General features: G+C 34.0%; 2 protein-coding genes across 7 annotated transcripts in view; one reads left to right on the forward strand and one right to left on the reverse strand.

The window, feature by feature from the left end:
* Positions 1-25084, reverse strand: part of IFT74 (intraflagellar transport 74) — a 104380-nt gene that overhangs the window by 58397 nt on the left and 20899 nt on the right. For all 6 annotated transcript variants that reach the window (XM_040238050.1, XM_040238035.1, XM_040238025.1 and 3 more), the window contains 3 exons: positions 7081-7219; positions 5618-5680; positions 305-448 (listed from right to left, as the gene is read on the reverse strand). In XM_040238050.1, the coding sequence (XP_040093984.1) occupies positions 305-448; positions 5618-5680; positions 7081-7219 (346 nt within the window). The remainder of the gene's footprint in view (positions 1-304; positions 449-5617; positions 5681-7080; positions 7220-25084) is intronic.
* LRRC19 (leucine rich repeat containing 19) lies at positions 9508-23348 on the forward strand. Its single transcript, XM_040238072.1, has 5 exons — positions 9508-9553; positions 17483-17572; positions 18552-19065; positions 20450-20638; positions 21143-23348. Exons 2-5 carry the CDS (start codon positions 17492-17494, stop codon positions 21469-21471), a joined length of 1113 nt encoding a protein of 370 aa, XP_040094006.1. The 5' UTR covers positions 9508-9553; positions 17483-17491; the 3' UTR covers positions 21472-23348.

Genomic DNA, 25084 nt, shown 5'->3' on the forward strand with positions numbered 1-25084 from the left:
CAATAAGAAGAGTTTTTCTTGTAAGGAACCAAAACATGAAAAAATGATCAAATATGGATGAAGACCATACAAAATTAGGATTTAAGTAAAAAAAAAATAAAAAGTTTTTATGTGAGAAATGACTTTTATCTAGATTTTCTTGGTCAAGCAGTTCATATTAATTTAGGTGGAGTTTGCTTTTTACCGTTTTGTTTTTTTAAATAAGCTTATTGGCTTTCTGTTCAATGTATATGCCTTAAATAAAACAACTGTATACATTTACCAAATCCTGACATTTTAAAATAAGTATGTTTGTTTTTCCTACCTGCTTGAGTAATCTCTCTCTTTCTTCCATTGGAGATCCCATATTTTTGTCTTCTGCAATCATCTGATCTCGATGGGACTCCAACTCATAAAGTTTTTCATGTAACAATACAGCCTCCTGTTTTACCTGGGAGTGTGCTATTTCCTAAAGAGAATAAAAAAATAATTTTAGTATTTTATCAAAAACTATTTAGTTTCCAGTTTATAACTAAGGACAAATTTAAACTACCAGCTTCTTTAAATAGAGATATCAAGTATCTATAATACTCAAGAATGCTACAAATTCTAAACACTGAAGAATAAAAATAAATCCCTATATACGTTTGTAAGCTATTCAGTCTAAGATTCACAAGAAGGTGGTAACTTTAGTTTATTTTAGTTTCTAAATATAAAACCTAAACAAAGATATAGACATCTCTACCAGTGGGAAGATAATAAAATGAAACGATATATGTATAACTTGAACCACAAAACCCAATCCAAAGTCCAAAGAACTGATCTCTAGAAGGAAGATATTTTCCCCTAAATAGATCATATATATGCTTTCCTACAATGTTATGGGTTGAATTATATCCTCCCAAAATATACGTTGAAGTTCTAATCTCCAGCACCTGTGAACGTGACCTAATTTGAAATGCAGTCTGCGCAGATTTAATTAAGTTCTGATATCTTGAGGTCATTAAGGTGAACCTTAATCCAGTATAACTGCTGTCTTTATTGAAAAAGATAAAAACAGAGATACACGAGGATAAAAACAGAGATACATACACACACACACACACACACACACACAGATACATGAGGAGAATGCCATTTGATGATACTGGCAAAGAATAGAGTGATACAGATACAAGTTAAAAAGCAAATATCAAGGACTGACAGCCAGCACCAGAACCTAGGAATAGGCACGGAAGGATTCTACCTAGTGTTCCAGAGGAAGCAAGTCTCTGCTGATACTTTGATTTTAAGACCTTTAGCCTCCAGAAGTATTAGAATATTTCTTCTGTTGTTTCATGTCACTCAGTTTGTAATACTTTATTACAGCAGCACTAGGAAACTAGTAGAAATGAGTAGTAAAATTATCATCTATTCACCACTGTTCGTTCTACTGTTCACAAAGAGAAAATAAGGGACAGGATAATTTCAAAAGAAAATAAAAAGACCTAGCAGTGTTAGTGGTGATTATGATGATGAAAATGACATTTGAAACTACTATTTATTGAGCATGTATTCTGTGGCAGGCACTATACTTCAAATTCTTTATATACCTTATATATATACTTTATACTGAAGTATATGTTCTTATATATAAAGTATAGACTTTATACTTCATAGTCTCTTAACACTCAAAGCAACTCCGTAAGACAGTACCATTAATTCTGTTTTACAGATGGGAAAATTGATTATCTGAGATCTAAAGAATTTTTCTAAGTTAACAAAAATAAAAGTTAATGCTGATATCTGAAACCAGGCCCACAGCATTAACAAGATTTTTAAGAGGGAAGAGCTCCTCCTTTTTGAAAGCAAAAGAGAAAGAATAATAAAAAAGGGAAAAAGTAAACAAGAGGAAATGTCTGAAAGTCCATAGGCAAAGGGTTATATACACAGCTTAAGTGCAGTTTTGGACCATGAATTTTAAATCATTATAACTAATCTCAAACACATCTTTATTAATGAAAATAGGTACAACACATTTTTGCTAACAATAAGTTTGTTTATCCCTGTAGCATAAAAATCTGTGCTTCAGGATTCAACTAGCTCTTGGAAAGCATTTTCTGCCTCCTGCTGGTTGTGGAAGCATTTTCCCTGCAAAAAGTTGTTGAAATGCTTGAAGAAGCGTAGTCGGTTGGTGGAAGGTCAGGTGAATATGGTGCACGAGGCAAAACTACATAGCCCAAATTGTTCAACTACTGAAGCACTGGTTGTGCAACATGGGGTCGGGCATTGTCGTGGCAAAGAATTGGGCCCTTTCTGTTGAATCCTTTCTGGATTCAGAAAGCTGTAGAGGATCAGATGGGCTGCAGACCACCAAACAGTGACTAAGACCCTTTTATGGTATAAGTTTGGTTTGGGGAAGTGTTTTGAAGCTTCTTCTCAGTCCCCCACTGAACTGGTTGTCACCAGTTGTCACATAAAATTCACTTTTCATTGCACGTCACAATCCAATCGAGAAATAGTTGTTCTGTAGAATAAGAGAAGACAACACTTCAGGATGATGGTTTTTTTGATTTTTGGTCAGTTCACAAGGCACCCACTTATCGAGCTTTTTCACCTTTCCAATTTGCTTCAAATGCTGAATGACTGTAGAACGGTTGATGTTGAGTTCCTAGGCACTATCTTGTGTAGATTTAAGAGGATCAGCTATGATGATAGATCTCAGTTGGTTGTTGTCAATTTCCGATGGCTGGCCACTGCACTCCTCATCTTCAAGGCTCTCATCTTCCTTGCAAAACTTCTTGAATCACCACTGCACTGTATGTCTGTTAGCAATTCCTGGGCCAAATGCAATGCCATTGTTGTGAGTTGTGTCTGCTGCTTTATGACCCATTTTGAACTCGAATAAAAAAAATCCTCACATTAAAAAAACTGCTCCAATTTGCTTTTTGTCTAACATCATTTCTATATTCTAAAATAAATATAAAATAAATAGCAAGTAATAAGTCATTAGCAAGAAAACATGAAGTGAGAAATATGCATTAAAATGATGTATAACATAACCACATTTATTTAAGAATGTATTTCAATATCAAACGGCAAATTTCAACAACCCAAAGCCACAATTACTTTTGTACCAACTTAACAATATATTAGCTTTAGGTGAAAAGTCATGATAATAAAACATCAATAGAAAAACATGCAGACATTTTGAGGTATCCCTCTTCACAGTATCTTCCCCTTCCATTTTACTTAACTACTTATAGACATGTTCAAATTTCATCTTGATAAAACCATTCCTGAAGACTCAAGCTCATGTTGATCCTTCACCTGTTTTTTTTTCACACCCCTGTGAACTGAATCAACAATACTTAGCACAGTAGTGAGCATACAGCAGATACTAAATACTTGTTGACTGTTATTTGACATAATGTTGTTTTAAAGAACAAGTCTACCCTCCCACCAAAAAACCCACAAAGGAATCCAGCTAAGGTTAAACAGAATTAGGATTTACATTTTCTTCATTTGAGAATATTGTAACATTTCTTTAAATTCACATAGTTTTAGGCAGATATGTACTAATGCCAAAAAGAGTGAAATAAAAAAAATTTATTTCAAAAAAGAAATAAAAGGAATCCAGATCAGAAAAGAAGTAAAGCTCTCACTGTTTGCAGATGACATTATACTATACATAGAAAACCCTAAAGATACTATCAGAAAATTACTAGAGCTAACCAGTGAATTTAGCAAAGTCACAGGATACAAAATCAATACACAGAAATCACTTGCATTCCTATACACTAACAATGAAAAATCAGAAATAAAAATTAAGGAATTCATTACTGCAACAAAAACATATAAAATATCTAGGAATAAACCTATCTAAGGAGGCGAAAATTACTGTATATAGACAATTATAAGACACTGGTGAAAGAAATCAAAGACAACATAAACAGATGGAGAGATATTCCATGTTCCTGGATAGGAAGAATCATATTGATTCCTTCACAATATTTGTGAAAATGACTATACTACCAAATGCAGTCTACAGCTTCAATGCAACCCCTATCAAATTACCAATGACATCTTTATAGAACTAGAACAAAAAATTTCACATTTCATACGGAAACACAACCCCAAATGGCCAAAGCAGTCTTGAGAAAGAAGAATGGAGCTGGAGGAATCAACCTTCCTGACTTCAGATTATACTACAAACCTACAGTCATCAAGACAGTACGGTACTGGCACAAAAAACAGAAACATAGACCAATGGAACAAGATAGAAAGCCCAGAAATAAACCCATGCACCTATGGATACCTTATTTTTGACAAAGGAGGCAAATGATGGATTGATAATGCATGCTGTTAATGAATATATGGGGAAATATACACTTTCATACATTGGGATTAGGAGTATAAAATGAAACAAGCTTTTTGGAAGGCAATTTGGCAATGTCACAACATTTTAGAAGTTTGTAACTTTTTACCCAATGTGGGAAATTTGTCTTAAGATATACTCACAGTAACTCAGCCAAAAATGTATATTTTTACTGCAACATTGTTTTATAATCTTAAAAAACTATGAAAAACCTAGTCTTCTACAAGGCTGTGCTATATATAATCATACAATGTACAATACAGTGTAGTAATTTCAAATAATGAGGGAGATATTTTAAGAGACATGAACAGACATTTGAGAGAGAATGTTATATTAAAAAAAAAAGAAAAGCTGCAGACAGCATATCCAGTGTACTTGAGGTTTTTCTCAACAGTAAAACAAAGACAGGATTAGAGGACTGTTGTGGAGGTAAAATGACAATGCTGGTGACACATATAAAGAGCTCAAAGAAGCACATAATAAGCACTCAGCAAATGTAAGAGAGACTCTGTCTAGAAAGAGAGAAAAGAAACAGGCATTTTTACATTCATCTTATTTAATATTTTATAACAAATACGTTTTGTGAACTTTAAAATGCTTTTCGCTCAGTCGTGTCCGACTCTGCGACCCCATGGACTGTAGCCTACCAGGCTCCTCCCTCCATGGGATTCTCCAGGCAAGAGTACTGGAGTGGGTTGCCATTTCCTTCTCCAGGGAATCTTCCTGACCCAGGGATCGAACCCTGGTCTCCCACATTCTAGGCAGACACTTTAACCTCTGAGCCACCAGGGAAGCCCTTAAAATGCTTTAGATCAATAATAAAGCAAATGCGAGCTTTTACATCTTTAGCGAACTGACCTCCCCTTCTTCATTTGTTTTTAGTCTCTCATTCACGTTTTTAAATTACCATTAGATTTTGTGTGCCTCAGCAGGCACCCTGATTTTTGTACAGGTAGGTACTCAATAACTGAATCTGCCATGATGTGCTAAGTCGCTTCAGTCATGTCCTGACTTTTTGAGACCCTTTGGACTGCAGCCTGCCAGCCTCCTCTGTCCATGCATTCCCCAGGCAAAAACACTGGAGTGGGTTTCCACGCCCACTGAATCTACTTTTTTACTAAACTAGGACAGCTGAAGTCCTGAATGGGAAAAAAATATATTATACTCCTGTTAGTAAACTACTAAATAAATATATACCTGAATGAGTTCCATTAATACACTCAACTGAATTACCTTTTGTAGCTGAGTAATATGAAAACTTTTACTTCATTTTATACTTACAGATTCCAAGCTCTCTTTTTTCATATTCAGTGAATCTAGCTGTTGCTGAAATGTATCTAATTCCTAAGAAGGGAAAAAAGCAAATATATATTCAAATTACATTAAGAATAGTTCATTCATCAACATGTCAAATATATGTGTTGAAGTAACTTTTGTAAATATTTTCAACCCATATCTTATAATTTGACTAGAATTTATTAACACTCATTATTTCTATTTTGCCAATTTATTTCATCATTATTAAAAACCTTACCATGATCTACCTTTTAAATACTTCATGAATTATTAAAAGGAAGCCAGAACTTTTCAGTGAATCATCACTGTGTTCTGAGAATATCAAATATCAGAAGACTTTAAATTAATGATGTTACTGTTTAAAGTTATAATTTTTATTTGACTTTTTAACCGTGTTTCCATATTTTTTGACCATTTTCTCTTAAGGCCAAGACCTATAGCAATTTACATGGCTCACTCTTAGGGATAAGACCCTTCAACTGTTTACCACTGACTCTTGAACATAACAGGTTTGAACTGCATGGGTCCACTGACATACAGATTTTTTTTCAAGAAATATGTAGTACTCAGTCCAAAGATGGTTGAATCTGTGGATGTGAAACCTCAGACACTGAGGGCAAACTATAAGTTATATGCAGGTTTTAAACTACACAGGGGTTGCCGTTTCTAACATCCAAGTTGTTCAAGGGCCAACTAGACCCATTCAAAAACCCCTGTGCAATATTAGCTATACTTTGATAGTATTGCAGTATTTTTATCACACTCTTTCATCAATATTTTATCATATTTCATAAATTGTGTCTGAAATAAAAAGTCATATTAACTTGTCAATAAAGGATTATCTGAGAAACTAAAACTACTTTCATTGGTATTTGTGGGGACTAATTCTCTTTTAATTGCTTGCTTAAGGAAAATCTGGGCATGAAAGGGCAATAATACCTTCCAAATCTGAGTCACCATTATGACTGAATGCTGAGAGCAGTCTCAATAACCCCTCAGCGGGCATCCAAATTGCTTACCATAATTAGGGGACAACAGCTGTTCAAATTGAGGACATAGCAAGTAAAAAGTGTTTATTAGGAAGGAAGAAAAGGAAAGAAAGTAAATATCCATATGGCTCTGTTGTATATGGCCTTTTAATGTTTTCATTAAAAGCTCATTAAAAAACAAGTGCTTCATGTATTGATATCTTTATGACCTGCAAAAATGAATGATGCATAGAACTGAGTAACAGTAGAAGTTACGTCACTATACAACATAAGAAAACAAAGTTTTCTAGATGAGTGTTTCCCAAATTTAAAGGTTTGTATGAATCATCTTGTTAAAATGAAGACTCTGATCAGTAGGTCTAGTCAAGCTCTCAGGGGATGCCAATCCTGCCCACTTTCAGAACATATTTTCAGTAGTAAGATTGCTGTAGCCCGGCACAGAGTAGTAACTAGTATTACCTGTAATAATTTCTCATTTGTGGTTTTCATTTCTATATACTTGACTTGTTTTTCAGGAGACATATTTTTGATAATACCCTCTGCTGCTTGTTTTTCCTGTTCAATTTCTTCTTCTACACTTCTAATTTGTTTTTCCTTCCTGAAATCAAAGTATGCAATACTCCTCTTACTATATTGAAGAGAAAATCAATTAACTTTACTCAGTCTCAATTGCATAGGATACTTAAAAGTTATTCAACCGCAGTTTGTGATAACTCCTTATGCTGGTGGTGTTTAGTTGCATAGTTGTGTCTGACTCTTCTGCAATGCCATGGATTGCAGCCTGCCAGACTCCTCTGTCCACGGGATTTCCCAGACAAGAATACCAGGGTTGCCATTTTCTTCCTCAGGGGATCTTCTCAACGAAAGGATTGAACCCACGTCTCCTGCACTGCAGGCAGACTATCACTGAGCTACCAGAGAAGCGCACACAGATGAACACAGAAATTTGGCCCCATCAACACAGACTTTTTTAGCATCCTTCTCTTCTCAATCCCCAAATCCTTCTATTTTCTTATTCTCCACTTTACTTTCTTGTAAGAAAATACAAAGTTTTATCATAGAAAATCCTTAAAGTCTTATATAGATCAGAATGCATTTGCACTTCTTGTTATCATATCCTCAAGATTAACAAGAAAGTTAAATTTTAAAATAGTGGTTTTCAAGTATCTTTTAGCTACAGAATTCTTTGATATCTTCGAAATCTTGTATGGAAGTTTACCAAATCATTTAAAGTAACACAGCTCTGATTACACTGCAGAATAAGAAAATCAACAGTGCAATCTGATTTTAAAGTTCACAGCTTTAGATTAATATATTTTCTTTAAATTCTTCTTTATCTACTGCTTTAATTAAAATTGATATTTCAAAATTATCAACTGTTCGTTAGCACTGTAAAATAATCAGCTAATTTCCTTGAGAATATAATAGGAACAAGTCTAATTATATAAGTAGTAGTATGATATTAATTACAAACAATAACCATCTTATCAAATAATCACAAAAAGTACCAGTGATGTGCACTTACTACCTATGCAAGATCAATTTAATAGGGTAGAGAAAAATTCTGAAAAAAACAGAGGTAGGATACTAGTTATCATCTAAATACTTTAAGATTACATATAAAAAGAAATTTTGAATTTGAATCTTGAATCTTGCCTGAAAATAATTGTTTCAATAATAAATTTCTACTTTAAATTTAAAATATAATTATTCTATTCAATCTCTTTCAAATACAGGTATCAACTTTAACAGTTTTCACAACCACTAGCTAAGCCTCATAGATCCAAATATCTATCCTCCACACACTTCACACTCTCATACCCTACTACCATAATCAGTTCAGTTCAGTTCAGTTCAGTCGCTCAGTCATGTCCGACTCTTTGCGACCCCATGAATCGCAGCACGCCAGGCCTCCCTGTCCATCACCAACTCCCAAATTTTCCTAGACAGAATCTCATAATAACCAAATAAAAGATAAATATAACAAAACAGACAAACTGGAATTTCTATTTATTTTTGTCTCATTGTTAAACAGAAGTAATGTCTTCACTTTGAACCTCAATTACTATAGCATAATAAATATGTCTGCTGCTGCTACAATTTACATGGGTATATGCACTCATAGATATTTCAAACATAAAAGAATATCTATTTCAATCTCTTTCTTTCACAGATTAGGGATACTGAGTTAAATCTGTTAGAACTAACTCATTCTGAACCCTGTGATTATTTATTACCAACAATGAATTTTAACTATCTTTTTACCTGATATATCTACTACAATTAGATGGGAGTGAATGTTGTAAAGTATTCCATTTTACACAGGAGAAGTTATACAAGGAAGCCCAAGGAAGGTAACTGATTCTTTGAGGGCCACATAATGGCCAAGGGGTGGGTCTTTTGATTCTTTGAGTAGTCTGCTCCTGTTATAACTTGGCAGTAAAACCACCAATGATGGTGTTATAAAATGAGTAAACAACAAAGGTGAAACTCACTGGAATACAAAACTTGGTGGGATCTTTTCAACTTGAGTCTTGCAAAATATAAAATACCTTTAGGACTAACATTTAAATCACTTTAGCAATGCACCTTTCAAATTATGCATTTTCAATATTACATACTTTAACGCACAAGGTAAATTTGTTAATATTTAAATTTCTCAAGAGAAATTAAGAAACACAAAGATTAAACTAAAGCCACCTTACTTGTTATACTAAAAAAGTCATAGATGACTTTAAGAAATTATGCTTTGAGTCAATCTTTTGCTAAGGAAGTCTAGTTTTTTGTTTTTTTTTTTCCACCTGTTCAGTGAGTACAAAGGTTAAGACAAAGTGAAATAAATCACATGACATACTTTTTTTTTTTAATGGTGTAGAAGAAAGAGAGCAGATTCCTTATACACCAGTCTCAGAGACAAAAGAAAAAAGGAAAGGTAAGATCCTATATATTTATAGGTTTGGTGATTGTTGTTGAATTTTTAAAAATCATATTTAAGCTTAAGTCTATATAAAAATCTTTGTCTTTAATAAGTGATGAAAGAGCAGAAAATATAATTGTATTTTCACGACAGCTATCTTAGAAATACAAACTTGGACATGGCCAAAAAGTCTTTTCCAAATAGAGTAATAACGTAAAGCAATGTAATTTGGGGGGAGGAAGATTTCATTTAGCCAATCAAATTTATAAGATCTTTTAATTTTGAAATACATTAATCACAGAGCAATCGGAAGTGACATTAACCTAAAAACAAATTTGTAAGATGAAAAAAGACTGAATAATAGGTGATAATTGTTAAAACTGAGTGATGATTCTTTTCCTGAGAGGTTTTTTTCCTTGAAATTTTCCATTATAAAACTTTTTAAATTTGGGGGAAAAAAAGAAAGTTAGTTCTATGAAATTACAAGAGAAAAGTTAACTGTGAGTTATTAATACCTTACTATAAATACATTGAATTCTGGTATAAATATCTGAAATATTTAATGGAAAAACTGTATTACAGGATACACACTATTTAATCAAGCCAAAATAACAGCAGTATCTTTTTATTTCACAGTATATAATAGCCAAAGTACATGACCAAAAACTCAGAAATTCACACTTGAAACTGTGCTAAGAAGAACATTGTTTCTTTCTCAATATCTACCATTTCCTTTTGTGTAAGTCTCTTTTTCTATAACATAGGGTATATGCTATATAAAAGAACATTTAATCTTGTAAAACAATTCTTTAAAAACCTGATATTCCATTTGTTCTCTATTTTTTAATCACTGAACTCAAACCAAAATATCATTTCAAAATAAATTTCAAATTGAGAAAAAAATCTAAAGGGAGAAAAAGGCAATAATAACTGTTTCCTTTTAAATCAACTTTTTAAACAGGGTAAACTGACTCAGGAATAATTTCTGCTATCAGCTGTTTATTTCACCAATTTGATTTCTTCAAGATAGCAACTATGTCTGTTTAAGGATTTGTCTGTGTAGTGTTGTGACAGTCAACATCAACTTCCTCTGTCAATCTTTTCCCTCTCAAAAGATGTACAAATACAAGAAAAGCCCCATGGCCCATGTGGCTCAATCAATGCATTTCATAGCTTTAGACCTACTAATGCTTTAGATTTGTTGACTGTTTTCTTGAACAAAATCTACCTTAAGCTCTGAGTATGTGTCTTTTCTAACTCTAAAATTTATCAAATATAAAATTTAAAAGATTCCTTTTCTAACCCTTATGATTTTATCCACTTTAGCATGATAGTATAAAGTAGCTGATAAGTATAATAAATACATGACAATCCTCGGTCTCCATTTCCACAGTCTCATAATCCTACTTGACCTCCATTACCTTTTCTAGCTGCTTCTATTTCATGTCAACCCTTTTCTTTATAGATTATCTGCTTCCTTTATTCATCCTTATCCTATTTATCTCTAAAAAAAAAAAAAGGAACTTCTCCCTTACCTCTATATTACTTACATGGGCATCCTACAAAAACATCAGTAAGAATTTCACTACACCATTGAGAAATACCAAAACAAACCATTGAGGAGGTTGCGCACTTACTCCGAGAGATCACTAAACATGGGTACTTACCTTTTATACATGATTCAGGGATCCCCTTTTGTGGGCAGTGGTCTGGCATAAGTGATAGCTTGAAATCATTTCTGGCTCTAAAAGGGATGCTATTATGATCTACATTCAAATTGCAAAATCTAGGCGAACAGTGGCTTTCTCTTACAATTTTGATTTAGCCATGGAAAGAAAGAAATTAGAAAGGGAATAAACATAAACAGATCATCAAATTGAAGGCAGTGAGGAAGTTAATAGACCAGTATTGACATAACAATAAATTTCTCATTGCTAATGCAGCAACACACTCTAGTAACTTGAAATGAATCTTGTTAACTGAGTAGTTTCTTACTCCCTGTTCTGAAGGAATAAACTGCCCTAAAAAATCATAAGCAACTAATTATAGTAAGTGCTATAAGCCTCAAAAGACTAAATTTTTAAAAATCACTAAGGATGATAATAACATAACATATTCATATCATTTCAAACAGCTCATTTGCAGCAGTTTCTTTTTAAAATTAATTAATAGATAATTTTAAAATTAATTTTTATTGGAGTATAGTTGCTTTATATAGCAGCTTGTAACACTGATTTTAAGAAAAACAGATAAAAATAAGAAACATTAAGGTAATGAATAAAATGACTAAATGGAAAGTATTTAGTGAGAAGAATTACTGAAATAAATGACAATTTCTAGTTAGGGCATGTTGAATGTACCCACTAACACTGACTCCTGTTCAAAAACCTATTAAAATGAAAATAAAAGATAATATGAAGTACAAAACTTACAATGACAAAATGAATAGAAGAGGAAAGAACAATGAAATCTAGAAACTAGAAAGCTAAAAGTTAAGTGGAAACTGACTAGAAACCAAAATTTTCTGAAGCCAGCAGTCGGGAAAGCTGAGAAGCTACCTGTTTTATACTGCAGAACCCCTAGATGGCTCAGAGATTGGCAGCACCAGGTATTTTGGAAGTAGAAAAGGAGAGGCTGAAACAGCTGAAAGTCTTTCTCCCGGACACTGCCCAGTCAGGTAAAGTTCCCCTCCTACCTAAGCAGAAAAATGAGGTGTTTTTTTTTTACTCTGAGGAGAATAAAACTAATGGAATCTGGGCACAAGTGACTGCAGGGATGTTATGTCAAAAGCAGGGAAAATAACATTAAATACTAATTACTGAGCTAAACCCAACTTTTTCACCACTCAGCTCTCAGAACGCCGGCCAACTGGTGTCACCTTTTCAGGCAGTAGATCAGAAAAGTCATTTTGAGGAATCTAAGCAGCCCAAAAGGAACACTCTAAAGATAATGACATTAGGGATTTCCCAAGAATAAAAGCCTATTAAGGTCACTCTATAGTAAGGTCTACAGTTGGGTAAGAGCTGGGAATTCTCTGGAGGTCAAGCAGTTAGGACTCTACCCTTCCACCCCAGGAGGCAAGGTGTTCAATTCCTGGTCAGGAGGCCAAAGAACCAAAATATAAAACAGGAGCAATACTGTAACAAATCCAATAAGACTTTAAAAATGGTCCACATCAAGAAAATATTAAAAAAAAAAGAACCACACAAATCCAGTTTCCAACCAGTTTTTTCATTTCCCATTCATATATGTAAGTCTTAAACCAAATATTAGGCAGAGGAACAAGAGATCAAATTGCCAACATCCACTAGATCATCGAAAAAGTAAGAGAGTTCCAGAAAAACCTCTATTTCTGCTTTACTGAATATGCCAAAGCCTTTAAATGTGTGGATCACAATAAACTGTGGAAAATTCTGAAAGAGATGGGAATACCAGACCACCTGACCTGCCTCTTGAGAAACCTATATGCAGGTCAGGAACCAATAGTTAGAACTGGACATGGAACAACAGACTGGTTCCAAATAGGAAAAAGAGTACGTCAAGGCTGTATATTGTCACCCTGCTTATTTAACTTCTGTGCAGAGTACATCATGAGAAATGCTGGGCTGGAAGAAGCACAAGCTGGAATCAAGATTGCCAGGAGAAATATCAATAACCTCAGATATGCAGATGACACCACTGTTATGGCAGAAAGTGAAGAGGAACTAAAAAGCCTCTTGATGCAAGTGAAAGAGGAGAGTGAAAAAGTTGGCTTAAAGCTCAACATTCAGAAAATGAAGATCATGGCATCTGGTCCCATCACTTCATGGCAAATAGATGGGGAAACAGTGGAAACAGTGCCAGACTATTTTTGGGGGCTCTAAAATCACTGCAGATGGTGACTGCAACCACGAAATTAAAAGACACTTAGTCCTTGGAAGAAAAGTTATGACCAACCTAGATAGCATATTGAAAAACAGAGACATTACTTTGCCAACAAAGGTCCATCTAGTCAAGGCTATGGTTTTTCCAGTGGTCATGTACAGATGTGAAAGTTGGACTGTGAAGAAAGCTGAGTGCAGAAGTATTGATGCTTTTGAACTGTGGTGCTGGAGAAGACTCTTGAGAGTCCCCTGGACTGCAAGGAGATCCAACCAGTCCATTCTAAAGGAGATCAGTCCTGGGTGTTCTTTGGAAGTTCATTTCAGTTCAGTCGCTCAGCTATGTCCGACTCTTTGCGACCCCATGAATCACAGTACACCAGGCCTCTGGGTCCATCCCCATCTTCCGGAGTTCATGCAAACTCACGTCCATCAAGTTGGTGATGCCATCCAACTGTCGTCCCCTTCTCCTCCTGCCCCCAATCCCTCCCAGCATCAGTCTTTTGCAATGAGTCAACTCTTCGCATGAGGTGGCCAAAGTACTGGAGCTTCAGCTTTAGCTTCATTCCTTCCAAAGAAATCCCAGGGCTGATCTCCTTCAGAATGGACTAGCTGGATCTCCTTGTAGTCCAAGGGACTCTCAAGAGTCTTCTCCAGCACCACAGGTCAAAAGCATCAATTCTTCGGCGCTCAGCTTAAAACAGTCCAACTTGCACATCCATACATGACCACTGGAAGAACCATAGCCTTGACTAGATGGACCTTTGTTGGCAAAGTAATGTCTCTGTTTTTCAATATACTATCTAGGTTGGTCATAACTTTTCTTCCAAGGACTAAGCGTCTTTTAATTTCGTGGTTGCAGTCACCATCTGCAGTGATTTTAGAGCCCCCCAAAATAGTCTGGCACTGTTTCCACTGTTTCCCCATCTATTTGCCATGAAGTGATGGGACCAGATGCCATGATCTTCATTTTCTGAATGTTGAGCTTTAAGCCAACTTTTTCACTCTCCTCTTTCACTTGCATCAAGAGGCTTTTTAGTTCCTCTTCACTTTCTGCCATAACAGTGGTGTCATCTGCATATCTGAGGTTATTGATATTTCTCCTGGCAATCTTGATTCCAGCTTGTGCTTCTTCCAGCCCAGCATTTCTCATGATGTACTCTGCACAGAAGTTAAATAAGCAGGGTGACAATATACAGCCTTGACGTACTCTTTTTCCTATTTGGAACCAGTCTGTTGTTCCATGTCCAGTTCTAACTATTGGTTCCTGACCTGCATATAGGTTTCTCAAGAGGCAGGTCAGGTGGTCTGGTATTCCCATCTCTTTCAGAATTTTCCACAGTTTATTGTGATCCACACATTTAAAGGCTTTGGCATAGTCAAGGACTGATGCTAAAGCTGAAACTCCAATACTTCGGCTACCTCATGTGAAAAGTTGACTCATTGGAAAAGACTCTGATGCTGGGAGGGATTGGGGGCAGGAGGAGAAGGGGACGACAGAGGATGAGATGGCTGGATGGGATCACCTACTCAATGGACAAGAGTTTGAGTGAATTCCAGGACTTGGTGATGGACAGGGAGGCCTGGTGTGTTGCAATCCATGGGGTCGCAAAGAGTCGGACATGTCTCAGTGAATGAACTGAACTGAAACCAAATATTAACAGATATGGGAAGTTTAAAAGAAATCCTCTAATATAAAGGATACTTATTAAAAGAAACTGGAAAAACATGACCTGAAGACACAAAGGCTTTTCAAGGAAAAAAAAAAAACAAGAGATACAACAAGAAGATACAAGAAAATATATTCATAGGACAGTATAGTACAAAAGAAATTTTCAGAGAATTAAAAATAGCTCTGAGAATTAAGATAACGAGAAAAAGAAAACTTTAATAGAAGAGTTTGAAGATAAAGTTCCAGAAAGCAGAGCAAAAACACACAGAGGTGAAATGCAGATGAATAAATATAAAAGATTAGAAAATCATACAAGGAGAGCCAATTCCTTTTAGAATTAAAGGAGTTCTAGAAAGGGAGGTAAGATTTTTTTTAATGAGAAGAAAATTATCAATATCATCAATGAAAGAATTCAGAAAGATTCCCACTGTTTTCAGATTGAAACCACCCATCAAGTACCTATTTCATAGACTTTCACAAAATAGACTCTCACAAAGGATCATGAAATTTCAGAATAGCCACATTAAGACTATATTGTACAGCACAGAGAATACAGCCAATATTTTAATAATATCTATTAGTGCAGTATAGTTTTTAAAAATTCTGATTCACTATACAGTATACTTCTAACTTTTATAATATTGTTCAGCAACATACTTCAGAAGAAAAGCTTTGGGGTTAAGAAGTGGCAAGTTACGTAAAAGGATAAAGAATTAGAATGGCATAGCATCTCATTTCTTAACAGTAAGACAGTCATGGTTGGTTGAATCCACAGAAGTAAAACCTGTGAATACAAAATCAGGCCCTTTGTAATGTATATTCATTACATTACACCATTTTATATAAGGAACTCGAACATCTACAGATTTGGTACCTGCAGGGGCTTCTAGAAACCAATCCCTTGCAGATACCAAGGGATGACTGTACTAGAAATCCAAAGACAACGGGGCAATGCCATCAACCATTTGAGGGAAAATCATTTCCTACTTAGAATTCTAAGAATTCTAAAAAATCCTACTTAAAATTTCTAGCCAAAACGTCTTTCAAGGTCTACAAAGTATTTCCTCCTAAGGACCTTTTCAGGAAGCTACTGCAGGAAACTCCACGGAAAAAAAGGCAGTAATCCAAGACAAGGCATTCTAGAAAACAGGAATCCAGTAACGAGGGCCAAAGAGAATCTCTACAATGAGGATAGAAGGAGAGTGGAGGTCAACAACTCCATAGAGGGCCTGCTGCTGCTGCTGCTGCTGCTAAGTAGTTCACTCGTTTCGGACTCTGTGCGACCCCATAGACGGCAGCCCACCAGGCTCCTCTGTCTCTGGGATTCTCCAGGCAAGAACACTGGAGTGGGATGCCATTTCCTTCTCCAATGCATGAAAGTGAAAAGTGAAAGTGAAGTCACTGAGTTGTGTCCAACTCTCAACGACCCCATGGACTGCAGCCTACCAGGCTCCTCCATCTGTGGGATTTTCCAGGCAAGAGTACTGGAGTGGGGTGCCATTGCCTTCTCCACCATAGAGGGCCTAGTGATCAGCTTATCCATATCAGAGCATGGCAGCAGGCTCTAGGAGAGACTTTTTCAAGCAAATGAAATAGATTAAAATACCTAATATACATAAACTATTGAGAAATTTGCTAAGCGTGTTTGTGTATAAATTAATGGGTGAAAAAACCCTAAGCACAGGAAAAGAAAACAAACACAATTAACCAGAGCAAAAAGTATGCAGGAACAGAATAATAATCCTGTTAACAGTCTTTGACAGTTTTATACATTCTTGAAGTATAAACTAAGTTACATAAACTGCTGCTGCTGCTGCCAAGTAGCTTCAGTCATCTAACAAAAATTACAATTGACTATGTTTGGAAAGTGAAGAGACACTAGATATATATTTGATGCATTGAAGATGAGGAAAGTGAAAAGACAGTAGATATATATTTGATGCACTGAAGATGAAGGTAGTGAGCTATTGGAAAGCAAGCTGAGAACTCTCATCTCCCAAAATGTTAAGTCAAAGGATAATATCAATAGATAATGCCTAAAGTCGAAAAGTCAAGAAGTAGCAATGAGTATATACTTAAAGATGTATTAATATATACATACATAAGTATATATATCCTTCTAGACTTTCTTTTGTTCATATATATATATTTAAAAATGCCCAACCACTTCAATTATTTTAAAGTTCCTTTCACTAGATCCAGGAGCTAAAAAGATATCCTGAAAATTACTGTCTTTCATTCTCCCCAGGAGCATTTCAGAATGCAGGGAGGGTGAAGGGATCTTTACTTGTTTCCTTTTTTACATATTTTAAGAAATAATAGACTTAAAAGGAGTAAAAAGGAAATCAAAATGTCCTCAAAAGACTAATGTTCTCGTCTCCTAACAAGATGTAAATACTCTCTTTTTAGCAGGTTAGCAGTATGAAAACCATGAGCATCACAATCTTATTTTGGCTGCTCTCCATGTTATTATTATCAGACGAAAGCCAGACTTCTCAAACAGTAAGTTTTTACAATCAAAGCAGTGAAAATATTTTCAATGGTACACTTTTGGTAAATTTAAATAGTAAAGTATTAAAGGCAATATAAGCAAAAAAAATCAAACTATCAAAATGAACTCTTTAGTTAGTAGGGTATATTCAAAACATGTGATCTCTCAGCCAGATTGTAAGTGGACAAAAGCAGTCTTCATTTTATAAAAAACCAAGTTCTTTAAAAGCAAGAAATACATAAAATTTCACTATAAGATGAGAGATTAGTTAAGACATAAAAACACTTTAAAATGTAGAAAACTTTTTTAAAAAACACGTAATTATGAGGGAAATCGTTGTTGTTACATTATTATTATTACTATCAGGGGACATTTCAACTACAAAAACAAGTTGAAACAAGAACTATTTCTTTGGATCTATATCCACATAGGCGACGCACTTCTTGTTGGCCGACTTTAACACATGGCACAATTTCTATTACAAAATATTTTCCTTTAAAACACCAAAGTTTGAGCTGTTAACCCTATAGAGTTATATAACGGAATGTTGTTTTTTAATTATTTAATAATCTTAGATGTAATGTTGGTAGCTCTACTGATTTTTTAAAATTACATATTTTTACATTATTTTCTCATCATAAACATCAATCTTGCATACTAAAATACTAAGGAAATTAATGGAATTATTTATCATTTATTTCCACATATATAAATGGTAATATATCAATATTCTTTCAATAATAATTATTTACTAACTGTTGGAAGATACTTGTATGACATCAGAATTTCCTTAATCTTCAACACTCCATCCCAATTTTAAAAAGGAGTATTTGCTTAAACTTTTTACATATTTTAACATCAAAAGATTAGACAGTAAACTTTTTTCCTAAAAGAATTTCCTTCCAATGTCTAATTGCCTAGATATGAAAATTTGGGAAATTTTGTCAATATTTCTCCTTATTAATGCATTTCTAATTTTCTCTTTTTTAGGAAGTCAAATGTAATTCGACTGCAAAGAATTATTCTTTGATTCCAGCAAATATCAGTAAAAATGTTACTATACTTGACCTCAGTTATAATCAAATTACTCTAAATATTACAGACACAAGAGTTCTACAGACATATTTTTTACTCAGTGAGCTCTATTTGATTGAAAACAAAATCACTATCCTACTTAATAATAGTTTCAGTAGCCTGTCCAATCTAGAAATTTTAAATATCTGTAGAAATTCCATCCACACAATTCAACAGGGTGCCTTTACAGGATTACATAAACTGAAAAAGTTATATCTCTGCCAAAACAAAATAGTTCAACTGAATCCTGATACATTTTTGCCTCTTCAAAACCTGATACTATTGAATTTGCATGGCAATTTGATAAGCTATTTTGATGTACCACAACTGTTTCATTTGGAATTCATAATTTTGTATGGAAATCCATGGAACTGCTCCTGTAGTCTACTGAATTTGCAAAACTGGTTGAAGACATCGAATGTGACACTAGGTAAGCACTTATAATTTAAATTAGTCAAAACCAAAATGATTGATTTTGTGTTGTTCTACCCTAGAAGTGTCTCTCATTTCATGTCTTAAAGCAAAGGAAACTATTCCTGTTTAAAGGAAACTAGTCCTGTTTAATGGAAACAGGAGAAACACTAAAAAGCAACTGCTGAATACAAGCTCTCCCTCTGCCTCTCCAGAAAAAAAGAAATAAGAGAAGAAGCTTGAATGTTCTACATATGTAAGATGAAACTGTCACTCTGTATCCTGTTTGCAGTTTCAACACATAAGACTAATTTTCTTTTACTGTTTTTTTTTAATTTATTTTTTATTTTACTTTACAATTCTGTATTGGTTTTGCCATACATTGACATGAATCCACCATGGGTGTACATGCGTTCCCAAACATGAACCCCCCTCCCACCCCACTCCCCACAACATCTCTTGTTTTTTTAACATTTATTTTTAATTGGAGGATAATTGCTTTACAATATTGTGTTGGCTTCTGCCATACAACAAGGTGAATCATCCACAAATACACATATGTCCCCTCCCTCCTGAACCTCCCCCTACCCCCCATTCCATCCCACCCCTCTAGGTTGTCACAGAGCACCAGGCTGAGCTCCCCGTGCCAATACAGCAGCTTCCCCCTGGCTCTCTATTTTACACATGGTGGTGTATATATGTCAATGCCACTCTCTCAATTTGTCCCATACTCTCCTTCCCCTGCTATTTATCTAAAGTCTGTTCTCCGTGTCTACATCTCTATTTCTACCCTGAAAATACCATTTTTCTACACTCTGTATATATGCGTTAATGTGTGAAATTTGTTTTCCTCTTTCTAACTTACTTCACTCTGTATAATAAGCTCTAGGTTCATCCACCTCACTAGAACTGACTCAAATGCATTCCTTTTTATGGCTGAGTAATATTCCATTATATATATGTACCACAATTTCTTTATCCATTCATCTGCCAATGGACATCTAGGTTGTTTCCATGTCCTAACTATTGTAATTGCTAAAAGTACTTCCTTTCTAAGGATATCCTGTCAGAGAGTAGGTGGAAGTAGGTACCCTATTTTCTAAACTATATACCATGTTCCAGATGCTCACCACAATCTAAATCATAACATCTTTACTTTACTAACCCAGACAAACTGAACAATACACAAGAACTGCATTTAAACTGTATTTATAAAGTAACTTAATAAATAGAAATAGGCATCTTTCTTCATTTTGTTGCTAGACAAATACAATTAGCTTCTTTCTTATACCTTTAATGACAGATAGACGTGTCAAAAAAGTTCCAGATAAAAAATTATAAGATGTTGTTAACCATAATAATCTTATTTTCCATAATAAATCTTATTTTTTCTATTTTACTAGAAAATGAGAGCATCACCATGTGTAGCTATCCAGATATCCTGAAGTGCTACAATATCAAAACAGTACCTTACAAGGCTGAATGCTACTCAAAATTTCCTTCATTTATAACTGAAGACCTTCACATTCCTTTTCAGTCCATTAGCAATTCAACATTTAATAACTCTTTGAACAACTTGACAAGAAATTCAGGTAATTTGTTTTGAATATTAATATTGCTGAGGATAGCATACTAAATAAACTGAGATAGTTGTCATTTTTCTGCATTTTAAATTTCTTGAAACAGTGTAAAAGAACAATTCCTCCACTTAAGAAATGATTAACAAAATACTGGGTTTCTTGAGTAGGCTCAGTTATCAGTCAAATGCCATTATACAAATTATTTAACTTCTCTGAGCCTTGGTATTAACTAGTTAAGTCACAATGCTTAACAGGTATAAATCAATAATGTTTCTGAGTGAATGGATAAACAATGCAAAGATAGGTAGTTATTTTGAAAAAAGGTATTCTTGTACCACAGTATGAACTATCTTTATTTACTGCAGTTTTAGTAACTTTTGCTTAGAGAAGATTACGGATATTTATTTCTAATACCAATATTGGGGAGTTATTAGGACATGTAATTATGATTATTTTGTTTTTGTCAATTTAACAAAATTCCTCTCCCACCCTTTCTTTCTCGTTATTCCATTTAAGAACATGAATCTCATGGAAAAAGCTGGGCTTTTCTTGTCGGTGTTGTCGTCACTGTAGTGATGACTTCACTACTCATTTCAATTGCTATCAAATGTCCAGTATGGTATAATTTTCTGCTTAGTTACAATCATCATCGTCTGGAAGAGCATGAAGCAGAAACCTATGAAGATGGTTTTACTGGAAATCCAAGTTCTCCTTCACAGATACCAGACACAAACTCTGAAGAAACTACAGTAATATTTGAACAACTACATTCATTTGTGGTATATGATGATGGGTTTATTGAAGACAAATATATAGATACTCATGAATTACGGGAAGAAAATTAATTTCTTTCAATATTTGATTTTTTAAAAAATGTTACCAGCTCACTCACATTTTAGGCATGGAAATTTTGATCAATAATATACTGAACTATGGGCCAGTAGACCATCATATTAATTGCAACACATAAATATCATAAAATTACACTCTTCTCATTAGCTTTGTGCAAGCAGGTCCAAATACAATAACTGCCACTCCTTGATACCTAACAGTTAAAATACTAGCATTACTTATTCTCAGCAGTATATATGAGACCCAAAATAATAGTAAGAAAAAAATCTACATTATTCTTTAATTAAAGGGAACAGATTCTCATATTAGCCAGATATTTGATGTAACACCTATTAAAGTTTTACTGATTGGAATCAGTAAAGAAATAAAAATTTTGGAATTTTATCATGAGTTGAAGTGAAGAACAGAGATAGTTTAAACTGACAAAACACTAAGATTAATTTTATGCCCATAGAATGAATTGATGAAATTGGAAAATGCTTTTTAAATCTTTTTAAATGCTTCCTGAATTGGCACATCAAATTTCTGAAAATTTAGCAGCAATTTAAAGCACAGGCTCAACATCAGCCACAATCTCTCAATTTCAGTTATGAAGAAAGACTGTCATCAAAATAAATGATTGTCGCAACTTAATAATATAGCAACTTCCAAAGTGGAAATTATCTATGCATCTTGTTCTAAAAAATACCTATTCTGCTCCTTTGGGGGACATTTTTATTCAAATGATTCTGTTCTGGAGCTGAGGAATCTTCAGTTAGCCTATGGTTAGTTCTTTGGGATGCTGTAGGCAGAGCAATGTTTCCAAACTTGTTTTCTAGAACATTAACTTCCAGAGAGACATTCAGAAGTATTTACTGGATGGAGGATTAAAAGGTACATGTCGCTCAGTTGTGTCAAACCTTTGCAACCCATGGACTATGCTGTCCAAGGAATTCTCCAGGCCAGAATACTGGACTAGGTAGCCTTTCCTTCTCCAGAGGATCTTCCCAACCCAGGGATCGATCCCAGGTCTCCTGCATTGCAGGTGGAAACTACTATAGAATTATGAGAAAATACTGGGTTTAAACAAAGTCAAACAAGCTTCTTTACTATAGGACTTATAGTAAAGAAGCACTTTGCTACCCAAGACTTTACTAAGCTAACCTGCTTTCTGCTCTTCAAGAACATAATACTAAGAATTTGCCAAATTTCTTGACAACAAAACCTTTTCTTTGATGCATGGCTACTAACAGATCATAGCACAATAATGGTCCAAAGAACACTGGCTTTGAAACTATTACAAGAAAAGTCTATCAATTGGCTATAATCATAATTTTAACAAGTTAATGTAAATAGTGCCACTAAAAACTGAAAAAAATCCATCATTTTTACTTTTCATATGTGGAATAATTTAGTATACAGTATTTATCTATGTATATTAGAAAAAATTTTCTAAAACACAAATATATTTACAGATTAAATAATATGGTGTTTTAGATTTTCTTCAGTATACAAGGAAGAGAACAGAATCCAGTGGTGCAGATGGAGCAGGGTTGGATAAAAGTCGATGGAGATGGGTGCTTAGGAGTATAACATGTTATTTTATTTTTGTGTATGTTCAAATTTCTCTATAATGAAAAGTTTCTAAAATGTGTATAACTGATAGTTCCTTAGAAAAAAGAGACTAAAAATAATGTAGATGTACATTATTTTCTAACAATAGTAATTTTTAAGGTTATATAAATAGTAAATTCAGTTCAAATGTGTACTAAGGAAAATAAAAATGGTTTAGGATGATATACTCTGTGAAATAAAATAACTGAATCATTTGTAATGCATATTTGCTTGTATTTATAGGAACATGTTTTCAATAAAGGATATAAATGCTTAATGTGTAGTATTTCCTAATAGATAACATAAATTATATGTTACAATTTTAAATCTCAATTATAAGAGTGAGATAACTATATAAACATAAGGCATCTTTTTCTACATAACCTATCATTTTACCAAATATCATTTCCTAATTTAAGAGGCAAATGTTCATATTTTATAAATATAGTAAAAATGAAATAGAACTATGAAAAATATCAAAGACTACGTCGAATCTCTTATATTCAAAAGACTCATAATTAAATATTGGGTATTCAATAGATAACTGATTAAACAAAGAAAAATAAATGGGTTTAAAATTATAATTATGTATATTTTTAAGGGATAACTGATTTTGGCTAATACCAAACTAAAAAAGTATAGACATTAAAAATGGAAGAAAATCATTAGTTCAAGTAGGTGTGTGAAAATGAATTAAAGCCAGATACCATAGTAACATGTTGAGTCTATATACTATAACCACTTTATTATAGGTAGGTGTCCCATAATAAAACATATGGTCTCATGCCACAGTAAATGGTGGTACTAAAAGAGAAGAGAAAGCAAACATAGGTTTTTTATACCTGTTTTCTCAAAGTATGGCATTTCCTGCTCCCTTCAAATGTATAGGATAACATAAGGTAAATTCTTGTGTTATTAAGATGTTGGCCATCTGATTGAACATATGAAATAAATCTATCCTCCTGGTACATATAAAAATAAACTTTATAAAAATAATTTGTCTTTAATTTAAAATTCCTCTTAAAGGGTCAGGGGACCCTATCTCACTCAGCCTTAGTTACAATAGATATTAAGTTTTGAAACTGCTAACATTTTCAGGACAAAGTACCATATTTTAATAACATTTTTCTTAATCAATGAACCAAACAGACACAGAAACCTAAATCATCATTAAATTTATAATCTGTGAGTTATCTTTTTGGATAAAATATCTATAAAACACATACATATAACATTTACAAATCTGACCGGTGCATTATATAGGTTTGTAGATAAATGCAAAAATAAATGAGGATTAAATGTTCTAATGCTCTCTTGGAGTTGAAGCTTCAATACTTTGGCCACCTGATGTGAAGAACTGACTCACTGAAAAAGACCCTGATGCTGGGAAAGATTGAAGGCAGGAGGGGAAGGAGACGACAGAGGATAAGACGGTTGGATGGCATCACCGACTCGATGGACATGAGTTTGAGCAAGCTCTGGGAGTTGGTGATAGACAGGGAGGCCTGGTGTGCGGCAGTCCATGGGGTTGCAAAGAGTCAGACATGACTGAGTGACTGAACTGAACTGAAATGTTCTAAACTATATAAGGTCCTCAATGGGTTATAGTTTATTATATCTTATTTTTTAGACACCTAAGAAAGTATTTTATATGAATATTTGTTAACTGGTCTAAAACCAGAGCAACAAAAAGGAAGTTTTCAAGTATGTGTCTGGTTACCACAAATATGGGATTTTCTTTGCAAAAGGGAAGAGATTTCCAGTATATTTGTAATTTAAGATAGCACTTTATAGGAGCATCAAATGATAGACAGGGGAAGAGATTTCTTTGTTTTTAATGAAAAGAAAATTACCTTCCTTTACCTTTCAAATAATTCATCCTTATATTTTAACATCTTATTTTTCATCAAGTTTTTACTGTACATGTGGAGGTAATATGACAGTATTTTTGATGTTATAGAATTTTGGTTATTTGGGTCAATTATTATCCTTGCTCTCAAGGAAATTAATATT

The sequence above is a fragment of the Oryx dammah genome, unplaced genomic scaffold (assembly GCF_014754425.2).
Source record: "Oryx dammah isolate SB20612 unplaced genomic scaffold, SCBI_Odam_1.1 HiC_scaffold_1, whole genome shotgun sequence".
NCBI classification, from domain to species: Eukaryota; Metazoa; Chordata; class Mammalia; order Artiodactyla; family Bovidae; genus Oryx; species Oryx dammah.

Excerpts from the sequence above, each read along its gene's own strand:
- LRRC19 (XM_040238072.1), top strand. The coding sequence starts at position 17,492 with ATGAAAACCATGAGCATCACAATCTTATTTTGGCTGCTCTCCATGTTA. Across the intron at positions 19,066-20,449 it reads GACATCGAATGTGACACTAG|AAAATGAGAGCATCACCATG; the intron begins GTAAGCACTTAT and ends CTATTTTACTAG. Across the intron at positions 20,639-21,142 it reads CAACTTGACAAGAAATTCAG|AACATGAATCTCATGGAAAA; the intron begins GTAATTTGTTTT and ends ATTCCATTTAAG.